The sequence below is a fragment of the Camarhynchus parvulus genome, chromosome 2, assembly GCF_901933205.1.
Source record: "Camarhynchus parvulus chromosome 2, STF_HiC, whole genome shotgun sequence".
Taxonomy (NCBI): domain Eukaryota; kingdom Metazoa; phylum Chordata; class Aves; order Passeriformes; family Thraupidae; genus Camarhynchus; species Camarhynchus parvulus.
This window is the reverse complement of record NC_044572.1, coordinates 35,325,436-35,345,680: the sequence shown is the minus strand read 5'-3', so window position 1 is coordinate 35,345,680 and position 20,245 is coordinate 35,325,436. Positions and strand designations below refer to the sequence as shown.

Here is a 20,245-nt window from a genome sequence, read left to right as displayed (position 1 = left end):
TTTTGCTTCTCATCCCATGTATGCTGACTGGAGACATTTGCATTTTTGTGGGCTTCTCATATACAGCCAGCCAGTCCCTTGTTAGGATGGATCTCTGACGTAACAGAGGGAAAACATTTGTATCAAAGTACTCTGGCAGCCTGGGGATCTAAAAACCTTCTTTTTAATTCTGCTCATTTTAAATTTTTAAGTAAGTCTGAGCACTATCTAATATTTTTCGTCACTGTGGTTCTTTCTAATAGCAGTTGCTTTGTTTATAAATTTTTAAGCAGCCTTGAGACTATATCAAGCAGCCTTGATGGAGTCTTTTTCTGACTGACGAAATAGGCAGTGGAATATTTTGGGTCATACACTGGCATTCTCTTACTTCAGCATAGTCCAGATAAGTTCAGTGATCTGCCAAACAAGATTGGCATTTCATACAGAATTAGATGATAAGGGAGTTTAATTTTAGTTTTAGACAGTTTTAGTGTTTTACATGGAACCTGTCTTGGTTCCTTATATGGAACATGTAACCAGCAGAGCCTCAGCTGTTATGGAGTGATGATCCACTTTTTGTCTTTGAATTTGTCCTTTCTGTAAAAACTACATTGACTTTTTCAAGCAGTCTCTATTTGTGTCTATAGCAGTATAAATTGAGTCCTCTGCTGCTATATCTGAGCATTATTGAAAAACATGAGCTTTGAAAAAAGCCAGCATCACTCCAGTTACCTGTGTTTCAGTTTACAAATAGTTTATAAGATTTTTAAAGTGAATTTGAACTCACGCTGCTTTTGTCATAGAGCGTCTCTTAAAATGGTGAGATCATTTTTGTTTAAGAACTAATGTCAGTAGAAAAAATTTAATCCTCTTGGTTCTTAATAGATTAAATGCAGCTGAAACAGAAAATTAACTTTCCAGTATACTTCCCCAAAGTGGTTGTGTTGAGGGTTCATTCTCAGCTCTGTATCTGTTGTTATTCAAATTTCTTTTTTTTCCCTATTTTTCTGCACCAGTCATGATGAAACTGCCATCACCTTCATCTACAAAAATTCTGTTGAATTGGACATTATTTATGCAAATTTGCCCATCTTAAAAGAAATTATTGGCTTTTTCTTCATTTGACACCATATGAAGTTTTATTTTGTCACTCAACCAACGTTTCAGGAGGGATTTCTTTGTGTGTTTTGTATTGTAGTGGGTTTTTTTTTTCCTGAGTATTTAACTGGTATTTTAGTTTATATTGGAGATGTCCAGTTTTCTGGAAGGAATTTTTCTGTAAGTAGTTTTCAGATTACTTGTGCCTCAGACTCTCATCTCTTTCCCTGTGTTAATACCTCATTCATTTGATCTTGAGAACTCTCATTGCACTGATCACTTCACTAACACTCTGATTTTCCTCTGGACGCCTTCCTGGCAACTTTCAAGCCCCAGGGGAGGGAGCAGCTCTGCATTTGGGCAGGAGGAGCCTCAGCCTTAAGTCAGTGTCCATCATGCAGACCCTTGCTTTTTGTTGTGCAAGGATTCTGCCCCAACTCACTCTACTTCTATTGCCCCATCTACAAATGAAGATAGTAAATATTTTGTTGTTGTTCTGTGAAGCCTTACACAGGTACAAGTGCAGATTATGAGGACCATTACAGGAGAGTGGAGTTAAGAGTATTTCAGTGGAGTCAGTTCATTTATCAACATCATCTTCAAAGGAAATATAAAGTATTTATATCTGCTGTTTCCCTGGTTTATGAATTATCACTCTGCAGTTAAGTGACATAAAATTACAATTTGTTCTTATAAATTTGAATTTGATATAGTGGAGTTAATATAAGTTAATGTGGTGGAGGACACAGATGTCAGTCTTCTGTGGTGTAAGCAGTTACTTCATCTTGCTATGTCTAAGGCAGGAATAAAACGGGGGTATTTCATTCCTGCTTATGAAAGCCAGGAGCTTGAGACCTACAGTTGTGTATGAATTATAAACACAGTTTTTAGACAACAGAGAATTTTTAACAGAAGCAAGTATTTTGTTTAATCCTTACATTGACCTTTTTATGATGAACTGGGATGCACTGCTCCAGAAGGAACATGAGTATTCAAGACCCTAGAAGTCTTTAAAAGGGGGGAGGGGGGAAGGGGTCAAACAAACAAATAAAACCCTTAAAATAGCAGATGACTGCTTGTTTTTCTTCTTTGAATTTTTATCAAGTCACATTAGTGAAAGGAATGGTGTTGAATATGACCAGCTTGAATAAACTTACTTTGTGTGTCATCTTACCTTCACACAACCTCCAGCAACTGTAGATATTAAATGGTGTGCATCTGAGTATCAGTTCTGAGCCTTCTGTTCTGCCTTACATGCCTGAAATGCAGTCATGATCCAGGTGTGGCGAGCCCTGGCCCTTGCTTCTGAATCCTCTCAAAATGTATCTCTTCTGCAGACTGTCACTGTTAACTCTGAGCTGTTTAAGTGCTGTGGTACCTTACTAACAATGAAACCATCCGCTGCGCTGCACTTCTGTACGGCCCTATCGCATGGTCAGCTGGTGCGTTCTGTGCTTGACTTCTCTGTGTTTCCTTGGATTGTGTGCTCCTTTGGGCAGGGACTCTTGTCTTGCTCTGTTCAAAGCATCAAGCACAAGGTCTGTCCTGAGTGAAAAATAGTTCAACTGTCCTGCGTGAAAAATAGGTCAATAGACCATCCCCTGCTTGCTGTTTTCTTAATTTCTAGCTACAGTTATTTTCCATAAAGTGCTTACTGGTTTAATACCTATGTGCAGTTGCACAATACAGTAACTGCTCCTGATGTCTATCCTAAAACTTGATCTGGACCTACTTCTAAAATAAAGATGGTTCCTTTGAAGTAGTTGAAACACTTGCTGGTAGAAAGAGCATGGCCTTGTTTTCCCTGCCTTCCTAAAGTCTCGATAGAAGTCTATCATGCACTTTGCGTTAAAGCCATCTATTATTTAAAATTACTTGTGTGCTTTTTACTTGGATGTTGTCCACCTTGAACTTGTGGACTATGAGGTAGTGCAGGACTTCAGACTCCCAAATGTACCTGAATATGAATCTTCCTGTTGAGCTCATTGTGGGCATTTCTGTCCCACACAATGAGAGATGCTGCAGGGTGGAGCCAGGGAGGGGAACTTGTCCTGCTTTTGACATCAGAATTAGCTGTGATCTGTGGTGGTACTTGGGATACTGCCCTGCTTTTAGAGCTGCCAGTGGCACCAGCAAGGACAGTCCCTTGGTGCTGCAGATGCACCGAGACCTGTGCCAGAACTCACCCTCAGGCGCCATCCGAATGGCTAAGCCTGAGACAGGAGCAGTGCACGGATCTCTGCTGAGGAGAATTTGAAGCGTTTTTCTTGACATTGAATGAATAGAGGCAAGTACACAGAGAAGGGGAAACTGCAGAAGGAACAGTGGTGGAGGATTATTAGAGCCACAGAAACCTAGAAGAGATGTCACAGCTACATGACCTGACTGCAAATCATTCCACAGCCTGAGACCTCCTGCATTTGGGGGTTGTCACAGCAGCAATGCCTGGCAGAAGTTTGGTTGGACCAGTTGGGCAACCAAGTGGTCTCCCTGCAAGTTCTAGCCTGCTAACCCAGCTGGCATTTACTGAAACTTCTCTGGATTTCTTAATTGATACCATGCAAATAGAAATCAGGCATTGGCTTTATAATTTATATTATTGAATATTGTAATGAAGTATATTACACTATTGTGATGAAGTAATTACACTCTGCCTTTTCAATTGACTGGCTTTGATCCTTTAGCCAGCTTGTTACTGAGATAGCACAGTGTTATTGAAGTGCCTGTCTGTGATGAGCAGCTGTGGTGGAGATGCTGGATGAAGAAACATTTGAGCTCTAGTTTGTGCAGTAGCTCTTTAGTGAATGCTCTCACCTATCCCTGTTGGCTGCTTTTAGTTGTCTCTCCTCAGCCCAGTGACTTCCTCACCATTTTCAGGTCTGGGCTTTTCTCACTGGCCTAGAGTGTTTGGCTCTGCTTAACAAAGCAATTACATCTTTTTTGCAAAGCCCATTAATTTCAAGATTGTTTTTGTAATGAGAAGTTTAAAAATACTAATTGATAATGCGTTTATTTCATTTTTTTGTTTTTTTAAACAGTGTGGAGTTAAGCAATGTAAAACACTTTTACAGCTGAAAGATTGTATGAACTTGGAGAAATTTGTCCATTGTCTTTATTTTAAATGAAGGTTTTGTTTTCTCTCGATCTGTAGGTTACACGCCGGCTTTGGCCTGCGCGCCCAACAAGGACGTGGCCGATTGCCTGGCTCTCATCCTGGCCACCATGATGCCTGTTTCATCGAGCAGCACATTGCCCTCCCTCACCTTCAATGCCATTAATCATTACACCAACACCTCAAAAACTGTCACCTTCGATTCCTTGCCAATCATGAGGAGTGACCACAGCTCCTACTGTACTTTCAACAACATTGGCAGGGAAGGTGGCTACCCCTACACAGAAGAAGACGAGCTCAATGACTCAGATTCTGAGACCTATTAGAAGATGATTTGTAGGTCTGAGTGAACCCTCACGGTGGAAGGTCAGACTCGTGCTATCAGAAAGCTGTTGCTGTTTGAATACAGAAGGAGGACACACCTTTGAGAAGATGTTTTTTATTGTGGTTACATATAAAAAAAATCTGTGAGACTCTAGGAAGATTTTTAAGAGCATATTTTGCAGAAGAAGCATAAATTCTTGAATAAGTACTTTGAATCCATGGCAAAAAAAAAATAAAGAATGTCAAAACTGTTTTATTTAACTGTATTCTACCATTCTGTTTCTGGTGCCGGGAGTAATTCCTGCAGACTGGGCACCCAACTTGGTGTAAATGAACAAGACAAAGGATGCTAGATTCAGATGCTCTCAATAAACCTAAAACCATTTTGAAGGCAATAAATGAGTTTGGTACAGTAGGCATTGTTTGTGCTGCAAATTGCCAAAGGACCAAATAACTTAAAGATTTTTTTAATTAAATACATTTTTGTGAAAACTGGAATAGGTTATTTGAGAAGTTATTTCAACCAAACCTTAATTACTTCTGGAAACGAAGCTTAGATTTGGGGTTAAATGTTGAATTTTATTTTTTTTTAATCATCTGAAAGCCTTCCGACACTATTAAATGTACCATAAAAGAAAGCAGATGTGCTTTTAAATTTTATTTTCTTTTTCTTTTAGGTGAAATGAAAATGATCTGTCATACTTTTATAATACTAAAATTAAACCAGCTAACAAGGTGAAGTCAGGGTGAAAAATGTACAGTGTAATAAGGGAAGGAATGGGTGGGAGATGTGGGAGGGAAGAAGTAATTGTTGCACAGTTACAGATTTTTTTTTTTAACTTTTGGGTTTTGGATGGAATTTTTCTTAATTTAAAAATACATTAATAACTTGCAAACTATGAAACTGCATAAAAAATTGAATTGAAATGTCTTGATAACCCTGTTGTCACTGAGAGTTCTTTTCAGTAATTTATCTACTTCCTTACATCATAAAATTGTATGTAAGATTAAAATTGTATATCCCTGTCACTTTTTTTTTTTTTAATCCCAGATTAACGGGGCGGGGGGAGGAGGGGAGGTGAATTTAAAAGTATAATTCCCTATTAGAGAAAAAAGTACAGTGTCTGGTCTGTGGGAAGAGCTGTGTATCTTTGTTGTGCTCCATTTAGAAAATAAACAGCAGAAACAGGTCCCTGTAATGTAGTTCAGACTTGCCCAATTTTTTTTTTATTTATAACAGACTACTGTGGTTTTTTTAATTGCCTGAAGAATGAAAAACTGACATAAGTAAGCTGAAGTTTTGTCTGTTAAATATGAATTTATTGGCTCTGCTTTAACTATAACTGTTACTTTTCAAGTGAATTTGTTTATGTACATGCAAGGAATCCTTGCGTGTCCTGGCAAAGTACAAATAAATTACTACAAACTGATTCCAATTTCATTTTTATGCTTTTTTTCTATTGTGAAACTGGAAATCTTTGATATTGTAAATTAACAGCTGCTTTTCTGAACATAGTGTGGAAACATGGGACAATATTTTGATCTATTTGATAATTTTGTGGGGTTTTTGAAGAATTAATGAGCATGTACATAGAAATAGTGACTGCTTGAATACTGTATTTACCTGCACTCTTTCAGTACTTCAAGATTCCTGTATATTTTACAGAGTATAATAAAACCCAAATGTGAGTTCTACTAATGAATAATTTATTTGTATGTACTAAGAAGTAATGATAAAGTCTCTTGTCAAGCTGTTGGAGTTTATAAAATCTTCACGAAGATTTGCCAGTATTTTAATTCTAAAGCAAAGGTGAGCTACTTAAAATAATTTTGAATATTACTACATTATTCCTTTAGGCTTCCTTATAAATACTGCTTTCTTAACCATTTGTACCTGTGTTCATTGTTTATCTGTGAGCAGAGTTAGAGGACTTCAGGGAGGTGGTGATTTCTGTGCTCTCTTCCCTCTGAATCTCCCGCGTGCATGGCTCTGTGGCAGCGATGTTTGTGCCACAGGCAGCACTCACGAGATCCACATGGGCCTGTCTTGGGATTCACTGCAACCATTTCCATTCAAATGCTGAAGCAACATGGACCCATTTTTTCCTCAAATGCTTGTGGGAAACCTGATGAGAATGCCAAGTGGTGTGACAGTTATTTAAAAGGTAACAGCTGCATGTTTCTTGTTCATGAAACTGTCTGATGTTAATTCAAAAGCACTGTGGAAGGATGATATTAATAGGCCTTTATTATCTGTGCTGACCTCTGTCTGACTTGGAGATGACCCGGTATCTCTGTGTGGTGTCTGTAGCTATAGGGCACAAAATATATCAGGGGTTCACTTCTGTCCTGCTGGAAGAATTGTAGTGCAGTAGAGGCTGGGTGGCAGAGGAGGAAAAGCTCAGATGGCATTGGTTTATTGAAACGTCAAAGATTTGGATATGGAATACAGATACATGCAGAAAACAGTGCTGTTGAATGTGTTTGTTCCCTTATGCCAATCAGAAATTGTGCCTTTCATTTTGTTGCTGCTCACCTCTTGAAAAGTTTCTCACTGCATTAAATTGCATTATTTTAACTTAGGTTTTGTGAACTTTTTTGAGCTAAATATCTGTCTTTTCTAATTATGAATTCTTAAATTGACTTTGGAATTCATATTTACATGACTTGTGTATCTCATCTGTCTGATCATTGCAGTTTATTCCGTGAGCCTGTACCTTGCAATTTGCATGTATTTGTTAAAAAAACCCCAAAACTCTATTATTACCTAGCAGTATGGGTGGGACAGTAATTGTGCCTTCTAAGTGATAATTAAGATTATTATTAGAATATGGTCTAATTCCAAAAGTGGAACGTGATTTGTTTAAAGACCATGCTGCTGTGCTCAGAGACCACTTCTTAATGAGAGGTCAAGGAACAGCAGGCTCCTTGTCTCTGAAAAGCAAGTAATGATGATGGTGTTGTAGGGCTTTAAAAAAAAATGTTCATACCTCAGTTAGGGGCCCGTTCCTTTCCAGAAAATTATGTTGGAACCTCCATTTTTCTAAAAGAAATTCTCCTGATTTTCTACAGATGAATATTGCACAGCTATTCTTACAGCCTTTTTCCAAACAATCAATTGGATTTTCATCAAGCGAGAGCAGTGAGCCTTGGCTGGACTACTGAAGCAATAGATTAGAATAAAAGAAACCCTTTATGTCCTGGTGAAGAAAAAAAAAATCAGATGGACTTAAGGAATGAGGACAGCTGGCTCTGCTCAGCTTTCTGTGTGCTTTGACTTCTGGGATGTTTTATGGGTTTTCCATTCTCAGGATAAATGTTCTGCAGGAGAAAATGCCAAGTCAGTATTAACCTCCTAGGCTGAGCTGTTACTTTTAGAGTGTCATGTTTCATGATAAATGCTGGATGCTGATAAGATGAAGAATCAGTGTGTCTCCCCCTAAGAGTGACACTACTGCAGTTGAGGAGATTTTCCATGTAATCCCATATAAAAATCTCTGTGTCCTGCTTTGTATTTCCTCCTGTAAGTTTTTATTGCCTTTCCATGGTTAAATGTCTCCAAAATAGTTGTATAAATATATGTGGAACAGTAAGAGCTTTTATTCTAGGCACTTTTTAGACTTTGATTGGTTGCAATTGTTGGCGGGGTTTTTTTTTCTGGTAATTTATTTTGTTTAAAATTCTGACTTGTCTATCTTCTGGTTTTGGCTACCAGGCTGAAGAATTAACAAATGTTTGGTTGAAAAAGAAGTTAATATTTAAAAATTAATTCTTCAAAGTTTTGCTCCTTTTAACATCTACACAGATGTTAAAAGGAGCACTAAAGTTCCCAAAGCTGTTACCTAAACTGTAGGGAAGATAACTAAAAAGGAGTATGAGATAATGTTTACAGATTCTCCAACCCAATTAATTCTGGTTTTGACAAGAATTGGCCTTCCTGTCTTGCCCAGATTGTACCCATTTAAACACAACAACTACTGTAGTAACCCAGAAGAACATTCTCTATTTATAGCTACTATTAAAAAAAAAAAAGAGAGTGTTCATTAAATGCAGTTGGTTGTGGATAACACAAGTATTTGGGTAACTCAGGTTCTCTTTTGCCAAAAAAAAAAAAGAAGTGTGGTGATCTTTCTGTTGTTGGTGCTGCAATAACTAGGTGAGAGGATCAGTGTGTAGAACGATGGGAAGCATCAATGAATACTACCCAAAGAACTGGCAAGCATGACTTGAGAGAAGTTTGTCACAATCAGGGAACATTTCTAACAGTGCCAGATGTCTGCAGGGAGCCCATGCTACTCAATTCCATGTTTGGATCTGTGAAGTTCACATCTTCAAACACTGAAACCAAAATGAAAAGGGTAAATTTTTATGGAAACAGCAGTTCTGCAGAACTGGAGGTCGTGCTCTGGCTCTGTGTACCACAGGGCAGGTGAGGGAGCTCCATGGGCTTCCTGGCTCCAGCTGCAGGAGCAGCAGGAGGATCTTCCTCATCTCCCACAGCTTTGCACTGGGTCTCTTCTGATGGTATGTATCCACAAAATAAATGCCATCACACTCTTGGTTAAAAAGCATTGATTCCCCCAGACAGTAATTTCTGATAACCCAGTCCTGATGGAATCAGACTAACCAGACTTTGGAGAGAAGGGTCTCTTTTAATCTCTTCATAATTCTAACACAACTTCCATAGGTTTGAATCCAAACTTTGTAAAATTGATATTAATATCACGAAAAAGTATTTAAATTCTTAAAGCTGGTCAAGCCAATTCATACAAATCCTTAAATCCAAGATTGACAGTTATTGCCTCTTGCAGTAATCTCAGTGATTTGTGATGATTTCCTTATAATCCTCTTTAATATGCTGCAGAAGCTGGCAGGACAGTTGGAGATTCTGATTGGGATGGAAAACTTTTTTTTTTGTATATAAAAGTGTAACTGTGACTCTGAATCAGACAAGATAAGAATTTATAAAACATGGGGTTCCAAACTTTACATACTGAAACTTGAGGTGGTAAATGCTCTTGGGAATGTGGTGTGATCCTTGGGGTGATCATGTGCAGGGCCTGGAGCTGGGTTTCCATGGTCTTAGTGGATTCTTTCCAGTCATAGACTATGAAATGAGGAGACACAGCACAGGCCTCTTTGTTAGCTGATAGCATTGGCTTTTTGCTTTTTCTGGTGTCTTTCTCTCACTTTAATATCTATATGTTTTCAAATGTTAAGTGCAAAGGTATCACTGTGCATTAATTTTAATGATGAAACAACTGGCTATTCTTAAGAAACTATCCTGTTATTGTATTTATGAGAATCTGTAAGCCTTATCACAAAATCCTTTCATTTTACTGCTTAACAGGAGAAGGAAATGCCTGGCTGGACATGGTGAATGTCACCCAGGCTCCCAGCCTGATCTGTGTTCCCACTCAGACCTACTGAGAGCAAAATGGTCTGAAATGGCAGCCTTGGAAAGAGCATTTTGTTCAGTTGTTCAGGCATCTAGAGCCCAGCAAGATCACAAGACTGTTTTGGTTTCCTTTCCCAGTGGAAGACTAGCTATAAATGTGACTAAAATTTTCAAATTCTACAGCTCATCTCACAACTGAACTTTCCTGACAGGGAAAGATGACTGTCCCTGCTTACAGAACTTGGAGATTTCTTGCAGCTCTTTCCAACCTGGTATCCCAGTCTCTTTAGCACACTATTTGTCTTCAGATAAAGCAGTATTTAAATTATCTGTCCTTCCCTGGTGTGCTGTGTGTTATTTTACATTAGGATTAATTTAGCTCTCTCCATTCTATGCTATGTTTTGGCAATTTTCAAGCTGAGGTTGGGAAAGAGATCTTGCAGTGTTTCCCCATGTAACCGTAAACATAGTTGAATAATAGAGAACCTAAAGAGCCTTTCAAGGTTGTCTTCATGTTGATGGTGTCACTAAATATTTAAAGAGGAAAAAAACACCTTATAATCTTTCTTTTTTTAATTAAAAATGCAATAGATGCAGCCAGAACTCTTGCTATTCAGGTTTACAACAGAACAGAATAAAATCTGCTTTCAAGTCTTGTCAAAGAACAGACTTGCAAGGTTTCTTCTCTGTACCTGGGATCTGACATGTCTGACATCACAGGTGTTCTATGTTAAAAGAATAGATTAGATAGCTTAAACAGTTTTAAAGCAAAATCTAGTGATTCATGCATCCTGTCATGTATTTCCTGTCCCTTGCCAAACTTTGTTACTCAAACTGTCTGCTAATTTTATAAAAATCTTAAAACTTCCTAATCTATTAAAGTCTTAATGAATTCAACCTTTCCAATCTCTTCTATCCCAAGTTTGTTTCATTGGCTGTGGGTTCCATTATTATCTCTGATTTCTGACCTGTGTTGCCCATACCTGCTCTTCCAGGGCAGGGAAAAAGGAGAGCACAGTGACTCTTCCAAGTATTTTCATTGTTGTTGACTTTTAAAAACTTGATGGAGTGTTAGTTCAGTTCAGCCTGTGAATATTTGGGGTTTTCATTTCACTGGCTGAGATCTGCCTCAAGGAGCTTGTGCTGTTGGGCCTTGTGAAGGTCTTTGATCAGAGCAGATTGTGTCACCACAGCCTCCTGCCATGCCTCTTGATAGCTCAACTTCCAAGGTTGTTTTCCAGCTGTTCCTTTGGTCTGCTTTCTGGTGTTTCTCTTACAGTAAGGAAAGTATCCCGACATCCACCTGGAAAAATCACTGTGAATCCTGAAGTAGCAGATCCCTTATGAGGCACCTTCCAACTCCTCTGACTTGTTGTGCTAATACTCCTACCCGGACAGAGAGTTTCTCTGGTTGTTATCCTGCTCAGGAGCAGTGTCCTTTACAGACACCATCCCCTGCTGTCTCAGAGAGGAAGTTTCTTTATTGTCAGTACAAATTCCCAAATCCTGGTTTCACTTTGGTCCACAGACTGAGTGCTTTAAAGCTGCTCTGGATTTTAGCTCTGCTTCCTCTATGTCAAAAATCCTTGTGTTCCTGGTTTGGTTTTGTTCCACTCTCAGATAGGAATGCTGGGAAGCTTTAATAAAACTGTTCATATCCATTAGATGATGGGACGCATTGCAGTGTGTAACCAGTGAACATCAGCCTTGCTGAAGGCTTCTCACGCCTCCTTGCATGTGGTAAATAGCTTCACTCACAAGACTGCAGGCTTGTTTGGGAACAGAGCAGTGCTGGGATTGCTGCTCCAGCACACACTTCTGGAAGCCACCAGTGTGTGGGGGTGTTGCAGGTTACTGCTGGCCACCCCAGGTCAGACAGACACATCTGCTGTTACTCAAGGATCAGGGTGGGAGGTAGGAGTTGATACTTCCTGGTAATCCACTGTGTCTAGTACTGCCTGTTCAACCTTTCCAGTGTTTCTTTGCTGGAGGCAGGTGTTTTGGGTGAAGGGAGGAAAGTATCAGAACAACCCTCTGATACTGCCTGCTCTTCTCAGAGAGGAGACAGGAATGTGCCTCATGCAAACTCCAGTAGGGCTAGAAGGTCTTCTTCTAAGAGTTTTACCATACCCAGACTTGGAATAGCTCTTTGGGACACACTTTGCAAGTATTTCACAGATAAGTACCTCTTCTTTCCTTAAGCATAGCAAATATGTGTAATGCTATTTTTTTGTTTAGCCTCACTTACTGTGATAATGGTCTGCTCCGGAACTAAATCCCAAGGAGAGTTTTAGTGCATGCAGCTGCATGTTTTTCAGCCTCCAAAGTGGAGAGTCCTGAGAGGTGAAATCTCCAGTTGTTCATTGTTCCATTCTTTCAGACTTGGTCATGTGGTACTGGAAGCAGCAGCACCACCAAGCACTGCAAATGCTTTTCTGTTCTACCCTGTACATCCTGGAACCGTGCAGCATTCAGCAAGAACATGGTATGGGTGCCAAAGAATTAATGATCTTTAATAACCCTGTGGTGGAATGGCCTGCTTTATAGCAGCAAGTTTATGCCTAATGAGATACAGACATTCCCCTCTCCAGATTTCTGTCCAGTATATGCTGCAGGATAAACAAGCCTGGTGTGCTGCTGTGTGAGAGTGGTGTTCAACAAGGGACTGACTCACAGGGATACAGACTGGAGAAGGAAGGTTTGATAGAGCCCAAGATCTTCCATAATTATACACTAATTCTGTATAAATATCTAAGAAACATAAAGGTAGAAATTTTTTTTGTTGTTTTGCTTTCTGAAACCAGAAAAAAAACATTTGAAGCAGGAGCTGATTGAGCACCTCTCAGGACTCATCCTTGTAGCTGTGGTGGTTTCAGTTTGAACCAACTGAGACCACCAGAACAAAGAGAGACTCTGAGCTCTCCTGTCTCCTGTGCTCTGCTCCTCAGCCCAGTAACAGAGCAGCCAGAACACAAGAACTCACCAAAGGAACAGTTGTGTTTATTCCATTACTCACAGCCATTACCCAGATGAAGTCATAATAGCCAATAAGACCCCATAAAATTAAAATGCTTGAGAATACATTAACTTGTCTGAATGTAACCCCAAATTAATATCCTTTGAATATTCCCTTCCCAGCTTCTTCACTGCAGTAGAACAGCTATAGCACTTAATCTAGTTATTGCTCTGGAAAAAAATGGTGTGTTTTACTTAGCAGCACAAACCTGCAATCTGGCACATGAAACATTGATGCAAAATCCTTGCTGTCCCACAGCTTATTATGTGCTTTTCATAACTGCCCTTGTATAAATTCATGAACAGCGTGTAAGATGTCTTAAAGTCAAAACAGTCTTAAAATGACTATTCTTTTGAACAGGGAAGTTAAAGTACTCAAACAGTACATAACATGGCCACTGATATTCAATGCTGATGTTTTCTTTGAACATAATTTATTGTGAATTGTGTCTTGCTGCATCTAGGTTTTCACAGTCACTGATATCCTGTTCCCCAGATTAGCTATTCTGTAGATGTTATAACTGTAACATTCAGTTAAATGTGTAACAGGATTTCAGATACCTGGGTGGCCAGTCCATGGTAATGACTTCAGCTGGAAGTTTTTGACTCTTAAGAAAAAAACCAATCATGGCACCCTAACCAGAGATCAGAACCTCAGCACATAAAAGCCATCTGTATGTACACCTACATGATCTTGTCCATGTTATGCACAATATTTGTGTCTTCCTTCCCTTTCTTTTGTTTGTTTTTTTTTTCTTTTTCTTGCAGTAGTTTTCCATTCTAATAATTTCCATACTCCCAGCAGGACCACCAAAACCCAAAGGATTAAATTAAAAGGAACAAATTCAGTTGAAATGAGAAGTGTTATTTTCTGGTATCAATCATCTCACCAGATCACAGCAAGCCTTTACCTTTGCAAGGCAGTTCTTTCACTCCTGGTAGGACATAAGCTACCAGGGTACAGACTGTACTTAGAGCCATTATTTCAAATGTGGGACCTAATCAGGCAGTGATGGGACAAACACACTTGAACCTCTAGCAAATATGGATATTTAACAACTTCTGTTAAGATATATATTCTGATCATATGGGCAGTTGTTTTCTGACTCAGTCAAGTATCTGTGCTAGTCCTTTTCATACCATCGTCCATAGAGAGCAGCTGTCAGGAGGCCAGCAGATGTTCTATTTTTGCTGAGGAAATAGTGGTTGTTTTTCCAGCCCATGTGATCGGCAAAGTCCAAAGTAATACCAGATGTCAGCAGCAAAGGAAAGATGTAAGGGGTGCTCATATTTCCCCATAGCTGGAAATCTATCAGAGCAGTGGCATCCGTGACCTCCTGTCCACAAGTGCTAAAGCTGAGACCACCACACTTCACCAAGGCACAGGCCTGGACATAGTATGTGCCATGCACTGTGTGGAGCCCATCAAAAACTCCCAAAGCATATAATTCATCAGTTAGAAGAGCTTTCTGATAGTTTAAGTAACAACAAAGGCTATTGGCACAAACCTGGAGCTCTCCTTTTTCCCCCCATAACGGAACAAAAGTGAAGTTGTCATACATCATTTCTGCATAAAAGGAAGGAGGTGACTGTTCCTTTCCTTTTCTTTTTTCAGATATTCTGCCAGGAGTCTCTTCTTGCTCCTTAAAGCAAACTTCATCATCCAGTGAGGTGCTCGTAGAAGTCCTGCATGAGTCATGTAAGTTCTCTCTAAATCTTTCATTACTCTCTAAATTGGTTTTATAATCTGCAGTAATCACAGGAATTTCTGCTACTATGAGCTTGCCACCATAACTTTCCATGTTGTGATAGATGAATGATTTGACTGGCGTGTATATGCCACTCCCTGTCATGCCCAAGGTAGGGTGGTGGATGTTGGCTGCTAAAATATTGACATTGAAAGCTGTTGAAAAAGCTTGTTGAAACTCTACAGCAGACAAAAGCGGGAGCTGGTTCATCCAGGCAGTTGGATAAACAATTTGCTTCAAATTGTATTGTCTGATGAGGCTCACTGCAGGCTCATAGAAGAGTATATCGAAGCAAGTGAACATGCCAAACCTGCCAGCAAAAGGGGTGTCAAAGAATGCATGGTCTGGCTGTGCAGGGGTGTCGAAGGCGCTCTCGAAGTACAGGTTGTGTTTGCGGTAGGTGGCCAGCAGCGCGCCGTCCGCGCCCAGCGCCACGTTGGTGTTGAACTGGAAGCGCCCGTCTGGCGGGCACTGCGGCTCCCAGCGCTCGCACGGCTGCTTGCTGCCCAGGTTGGCCACCAGGAATATCTTGTTCTGCAGGGCCATGCAGCTCAGGCGCTGAACGACCTGCAGCACAGCATGGGGAAATGGGAGCACTTCACAATGTGGTGGAGTAAGTTTTTCTATGACTTATTTAATATTATTTCGGAAATTCAAAATTGAACACATTTAACCATATTCATTAAAATTTAAAAGCACTGATGATTTTGTGACAAGAGCTACTGGAACCAGTAGCTTTGTAGGCAAAAAGTTATTTCAGATGTTTATTTTAAAACAGCTCTGAAAAAAATTGTCTTAAATTTTATTTCCTCAGAAGGAAGTAAGTAAATAAATCTATTCCAAGGGTGTTAATTTTTAGAAACTTGTGACTTTTAGGAGCACCAATGCCTTTAAAACACTGTACGCCAACTGAAAACTTTGCAAAGGCAACACAACTGATCTGTGTGTGCCTTTAGAACAGCAAATGTCTAATAATGATCATGTGCACCTGGATGTTTTTACTATAAATTTTTAAAAAGCAATTACTACCTATGACTTAGAGAAGCAGAGATTGAAAGGGACAGACCTTGCATATTACAGCAAAGAAACAGAAAACACTGCAGACCACAGTATTACTGGGATATTTCTTCCATAACACAGAGTGCTGTATCAAAGACTGACATTACTGCAATCTCCAAACAGCACCTGAATGGCAAACTAAGTTCTTGCTTGCTTGGCCATGATCATTGGTAACAAAGATTCAAACAGGTCATTGTTTACAACTCCCATTCATGCTCACACACAAATCCTGCTCACTAGGTACAGGCATGATTTCTTTCATTATATTGATTACTGGAAGAATTAGCAGTCTGTATTTACTGAGCATGGTTATTTTCAATTCAGGTCCAGAACAGTTAGTGACAATACTATTTTTGTAACATCCAGGTCATATCTTATGTAATCATGCTTGGTCCATGCCAAGCTGTGATTTCTATTACGTTCTAGCAGGTAAGTCCTGTTACTTGTGCTAATCATTTTACAATGATTGCTGAGTCAGAATGCTGAGATGTCATTAAGTCATTAAAGCCAAATAACAAGAATGCACCAAAAGGGAAGATACTACTATCTTGTTTTGTATAAAACAATGTTGTTCAAACTACAAACCACACAGAACAGATAAGACAGCAGTTACCATTTCAGAGGTTGGGGAGGAGGAGATGACAAATCCAGATGGTTCATACACAACTGATCTCCCTGCATGTATGGATCTAAACCCTCCTCTGCTAAGAATGAAACTGGCAGAGCTTGAGCATCCATGAAAACAGAATCTGGTACTAGGAGTTAAATTTCTTGCTTACTTCCCTTTGAACTCCTTCCCACTTGGAGCATTCAGTTATCCCACCCTGCAGGCATCACCCCTACATTTACCTCTGTGTCATTGTACAAATAGGGCTCTCTGCAGGGATTCCACTTCCCAGAGTGTGAATGTGGAATGAAATCCAAGTAAGGGTAAATGGAGCTTCTGGTGAAGTTGAAGCCATGGATTCCATCTTCAGGAAAAACAATGATCTGTGCCCCCTGTATGTAAAACCAAGACATGGTTTGTAGGCAAAGCAAAGGAAAAGGGGGATCTCATGGATAAAAAGAGCTAAAGAAAGTTAAAGATAACCCAGTTATATTTTGCCAATAATGCAGCTTGAAGATGTCTTTTCTTCAGCTTCATAGTAGGTGTAACTATGTAATAGGTGTGTAACTATATGTATAAAAAAAACTTGTTTAACCTGATGCATACCTTTATCTTGAAAAATAATGCATTTGACATAATTTTAAGGGCATGCAAATAAGAGCATACTGCATCCAATTTCTTACCAAAGGTATCCACCCTTTTCACACAAGTTATGAGAATGTCATCATTCAGGTTAAAAACTTACGATGTTAAAACTTGTCTTAATTTTTTTATCAGAATTATGCTATTTGCAGATACAGTGTCAAAGTGTACAGCATCACTTAATTAATTAGGTATTGGGTGATCCACAGCTCCCTGAATTTTTCCAAAGCAAATACAGACTGACAGACACATGCATGAAGAGACATCTCTAAATCTCATTACAATATAGGGTTGGACAGGGAGTGTTGATTTTAGAAACAGCTTCACTGTGGAAGCAGTACACAGCCTGATAGAAATGTAGCCATGCCAGAGGCTCTGCCTGAAATTCAGGGAGATCTGAATTGTTCCTAAAAATGAGGTGCATTCTTCTTAAATCAGACACAGCACCATCAGTCAATTTCCTGTTAGTTTTCAAAAGTCAGCTCAAATGTGTTATCTATGTGATGGCTTTGGGATAATTTATGTGTCTTGGATGCAGGGCTGCATAAAAATTGCTATTATGCTTCTGCCCATTCATCTGAAATTCTCAAAAAAAAAATAATATCATGTTTTCAAATGATATGAAAATAGTAATTATTCTCTCCCAGAACAACAGATCTATGAAAATTGCAAGTCAGTTCTTCTCTGTGTAGGGCCAGTAACATTTGCTTCCTGTCACTAGAACCAGCCTGGGTTTTCTTGGGAGGGGAGGAAAGAGAGCTGTGCCTAAGAACAGCTGGCAATACTAGTCTCTCTCCTCTGAATATATTTAGACTGAGAACCATTCCATGGTGGGTAGGAGAAAGGAATGGAAAATTTTAGTTCCACAAAGCTGTTAAAAGCAGAACATTCATTTCCAAAGCATTTGACTTCTTTAGTTTTTAGAAACATTCAGGAATTTCCATTGAGAGCACTGGAATAAAACCAAACCCAAGACAGCTGCCAGCAAGACAAACTTTCAAGGAAACTCTTCCATTTAAGAAAACAGAAAGGAGCTAGGTATTCAGACCAAAATAGAAAATTAATTTCCCTATACTAAGTAACAATGGGCGTGTTTTTCCAAGCTTGGAATAGCCCAAGTCAGGCGGGATGCTAATTGGCTGCTTCTTTTTCAGAGCTGCTGGCAGGTCAGATCGTCTGAGAACCCAGACCATATGGATATAAATACGGCTTCAGTTGCCTGGGAACACAGATGTGAAAGATTATCTTCAAATAGCATATACCCAGGGCACACACAAGTGCTGCCTGGAGCTGGGCATACCTGCCTGGCAGCAGCCTGCACTTGCTGCTCATAGATGTCGAGGTTCCTGCCCATGAGCTCCAGCGCGGCGCGGCGCTCCACCAGCACCGCCGGGGCCGGGCTCAGGATGGACTCGTGCTCGTACACGGCCGCCACGTAGTGCCCCTCCCTCCTTGCTCTTCCTGAGACCACTTGATAGAAGAGAAAGCAGATGGACAGCTTCCAGCACAGAGCCACCATGGTCAATGCCATAAACCTAGAGGGAAAAAAACCCCAGACAGGTGGAGTGGGGGAGCTTGAAAAAAATATCATGCCAGGAATTTAAATTTACAATTAAGTGTGGATGTTAACTGAGGCTCTCAGCAGTGTGGTGCTTTTAAGTTCCTGGATGACCAAGTGCATATTGTTTCTAAACCTTAAATCCATCTACACTGGTGCTTTGAACAACTGTGTCCTGTTCAAAAGCATTTAAGCTTCATATGTAGTTCTAGTGATCTCCTTGCTTGGTTTCCCTTTATAATTTATAAACATCTATTTATAGATTATCTCACCTTATATCAAAACATCTTTGAGAAAAGTTTAAAGCAGCTCACAAATTTGCATTTCCTCCCCCATTCAGTGATGGGAGATGTATTTAAAAGTAGCATTTCCTAAAATTACTTGGAAACTGTATTTAGCAGTCAAGCAGAAATAGGACTTATTTTATCAACACTGAAACAGATAATTGCCAAGAGAATTACACCAGACAATATTTCTGCATCTATCATGAAAATGCCTCTCCTAATGGAATCAGAATTCACTGTATTCTAACTCCACATATGAAATAGGCAAATATTTCTCCTACAGTGCAGCTTTTTTGAACACTTATAAAAACGTTGAGTGCAATTCAGATCTGCATTCCTCCCACATAACGCAGATAAGTAAGTTTAAAAATGCTTTCATAGTAACAAAAATAAATTTTAAAAAACTCTATCTAATTTGCATTAGTTAGGTTTTCTCTGAAAAAAGGAAGAATTATTGAGTCTGGAAGGCTGAGGCACTCTCTGCAATATGGGCTCCCCATGTAACCTTTTGACTTCCCAAGTTAGGGAAGGACTTAGAACAAGTACTGACACAGTCAATGGTTGTGCAACACTTCAGAAAGACTACAGAAATGCCTTTTCATTCAGAATTATTCTCACAACATGAGAATTCTCTATTTGTCACCACAGTGTCACTAGTATCGTTAAGCAATTAAATCTCTAATATCAGTGAAGTTGAAAGAGGGTGCAGGAGAGATTACTGGTGCTATATATTGATAGCTCTAAGTTCAGTTACTGACTTTTTAATTGTGTTTGCTCTCTGGGAACTTGTATCCAAAATATAAAGTTCCAAAACACTCTTAGTGCCCTTCAGGCTTTGTGAGCTACAGCTCCCTGAATTTTTCCAAAGCAAATAAAGACTGATAGACACATGCATGAAGAGACTTCTCTAAAGCTCAGCAGGAAAAAAAGATCAATTCTAAACTAACCACAGTCTTACTTTTATTTATGTTCTATTAAAGGTAGTTTTGTACCTAAAAAAAGAAAGTCTATGGCAAGTTAACTGAAAATATCTCTCTGCTTGAATTCCAGGATGAAAAGCAGCTAATAACAATCCTCAATACTGCTTTTTTCCCCTAAACACCAACTGTTTAGTACCTAACAATGAGCAAATGGAAAAAGCATCATGTAGGACAGCAAAATTATAACCTTGGTGCCCATGGGAGGCAGAATTGTTTGCTTAACCAAAAGGTCTTAACAGGTAATAGTAACACATCTAAGGGTACAGGAGTAACTTAGCTGTTCAGTGCTGCTAAGCTCAACTACATATGTCTACTTCCTTGAAATGTGTCCATACATACATGCCTTCAAGGGAAAATTTATTTAAAGTGTGATGAAAACAGAATAAAACCTTGGCCTCTCTGTAATCAGATGGATTAAAGAAACTGCATTTATGTAAACAG

At 39.4% G+C, this 20,245-nt stretch overlaps 2 protein-coding genes across 6 annotated transcripts in view; one reads left to right on the top strand and one right to left on the bottom strand.

Annotated features, from left to right (window-relative positions):
• Nucleotides 1-6,208, top strand: part of ANKRD28 (ankyrin repeat domain 28) — a 119,921-nt gene extending 113,713 nt beyond the window's left edge. For all 3 annotated transcript variants that reach the window (XM_030943540.1, XM_030943541.1, XM_030943539.1), the window contains one exon: nt 4,229-6,208. In XM_030943540.1, coding sequence (XP_030799400.1) covers nt 4,229-4,515 — 287 coding nt within the window. In that variant the 3' untranslated portion in view covers nt 4,516-6,208. The remainder of the gene's footprint in view (nt 1-4,228) is intronic.
• A 6,760-nt stretch (nt 6,209-12,968) lies between these two features.
• BTD (biotinidase) overlaps nt 12,969-20,245 on the bottom strand; it is a 10,388-nt gene continuing 3,111 nt past the window's right edge. For all 3 annotated transcript variants that reach the window (XM_030971305.1, XM_030971303.1, XM_030971304.1), the window contains exons 2-4: nt 18,283-18,517; nt 16,583-16,732; nt 12,969-15,241 (exon numbers count right to left, since the gene is read on the bottom strand). In XM_030971305.1, the coding sequence (XP_030827165.1) occupies nt 14,051-15,241; nt 16,583-16,732; nt 18,283-18,513 (1,572 nt within the window). In that variant the 5' untranslated portion in view covers nt 18,514-18,517 and the 3' untranslated portion in view covers nt 12,969-14,050. The remainder of the gene's footprint in view (nt 15,242-16,582; nt 16,733-18,282; nt 18,518-20,245) is intronic.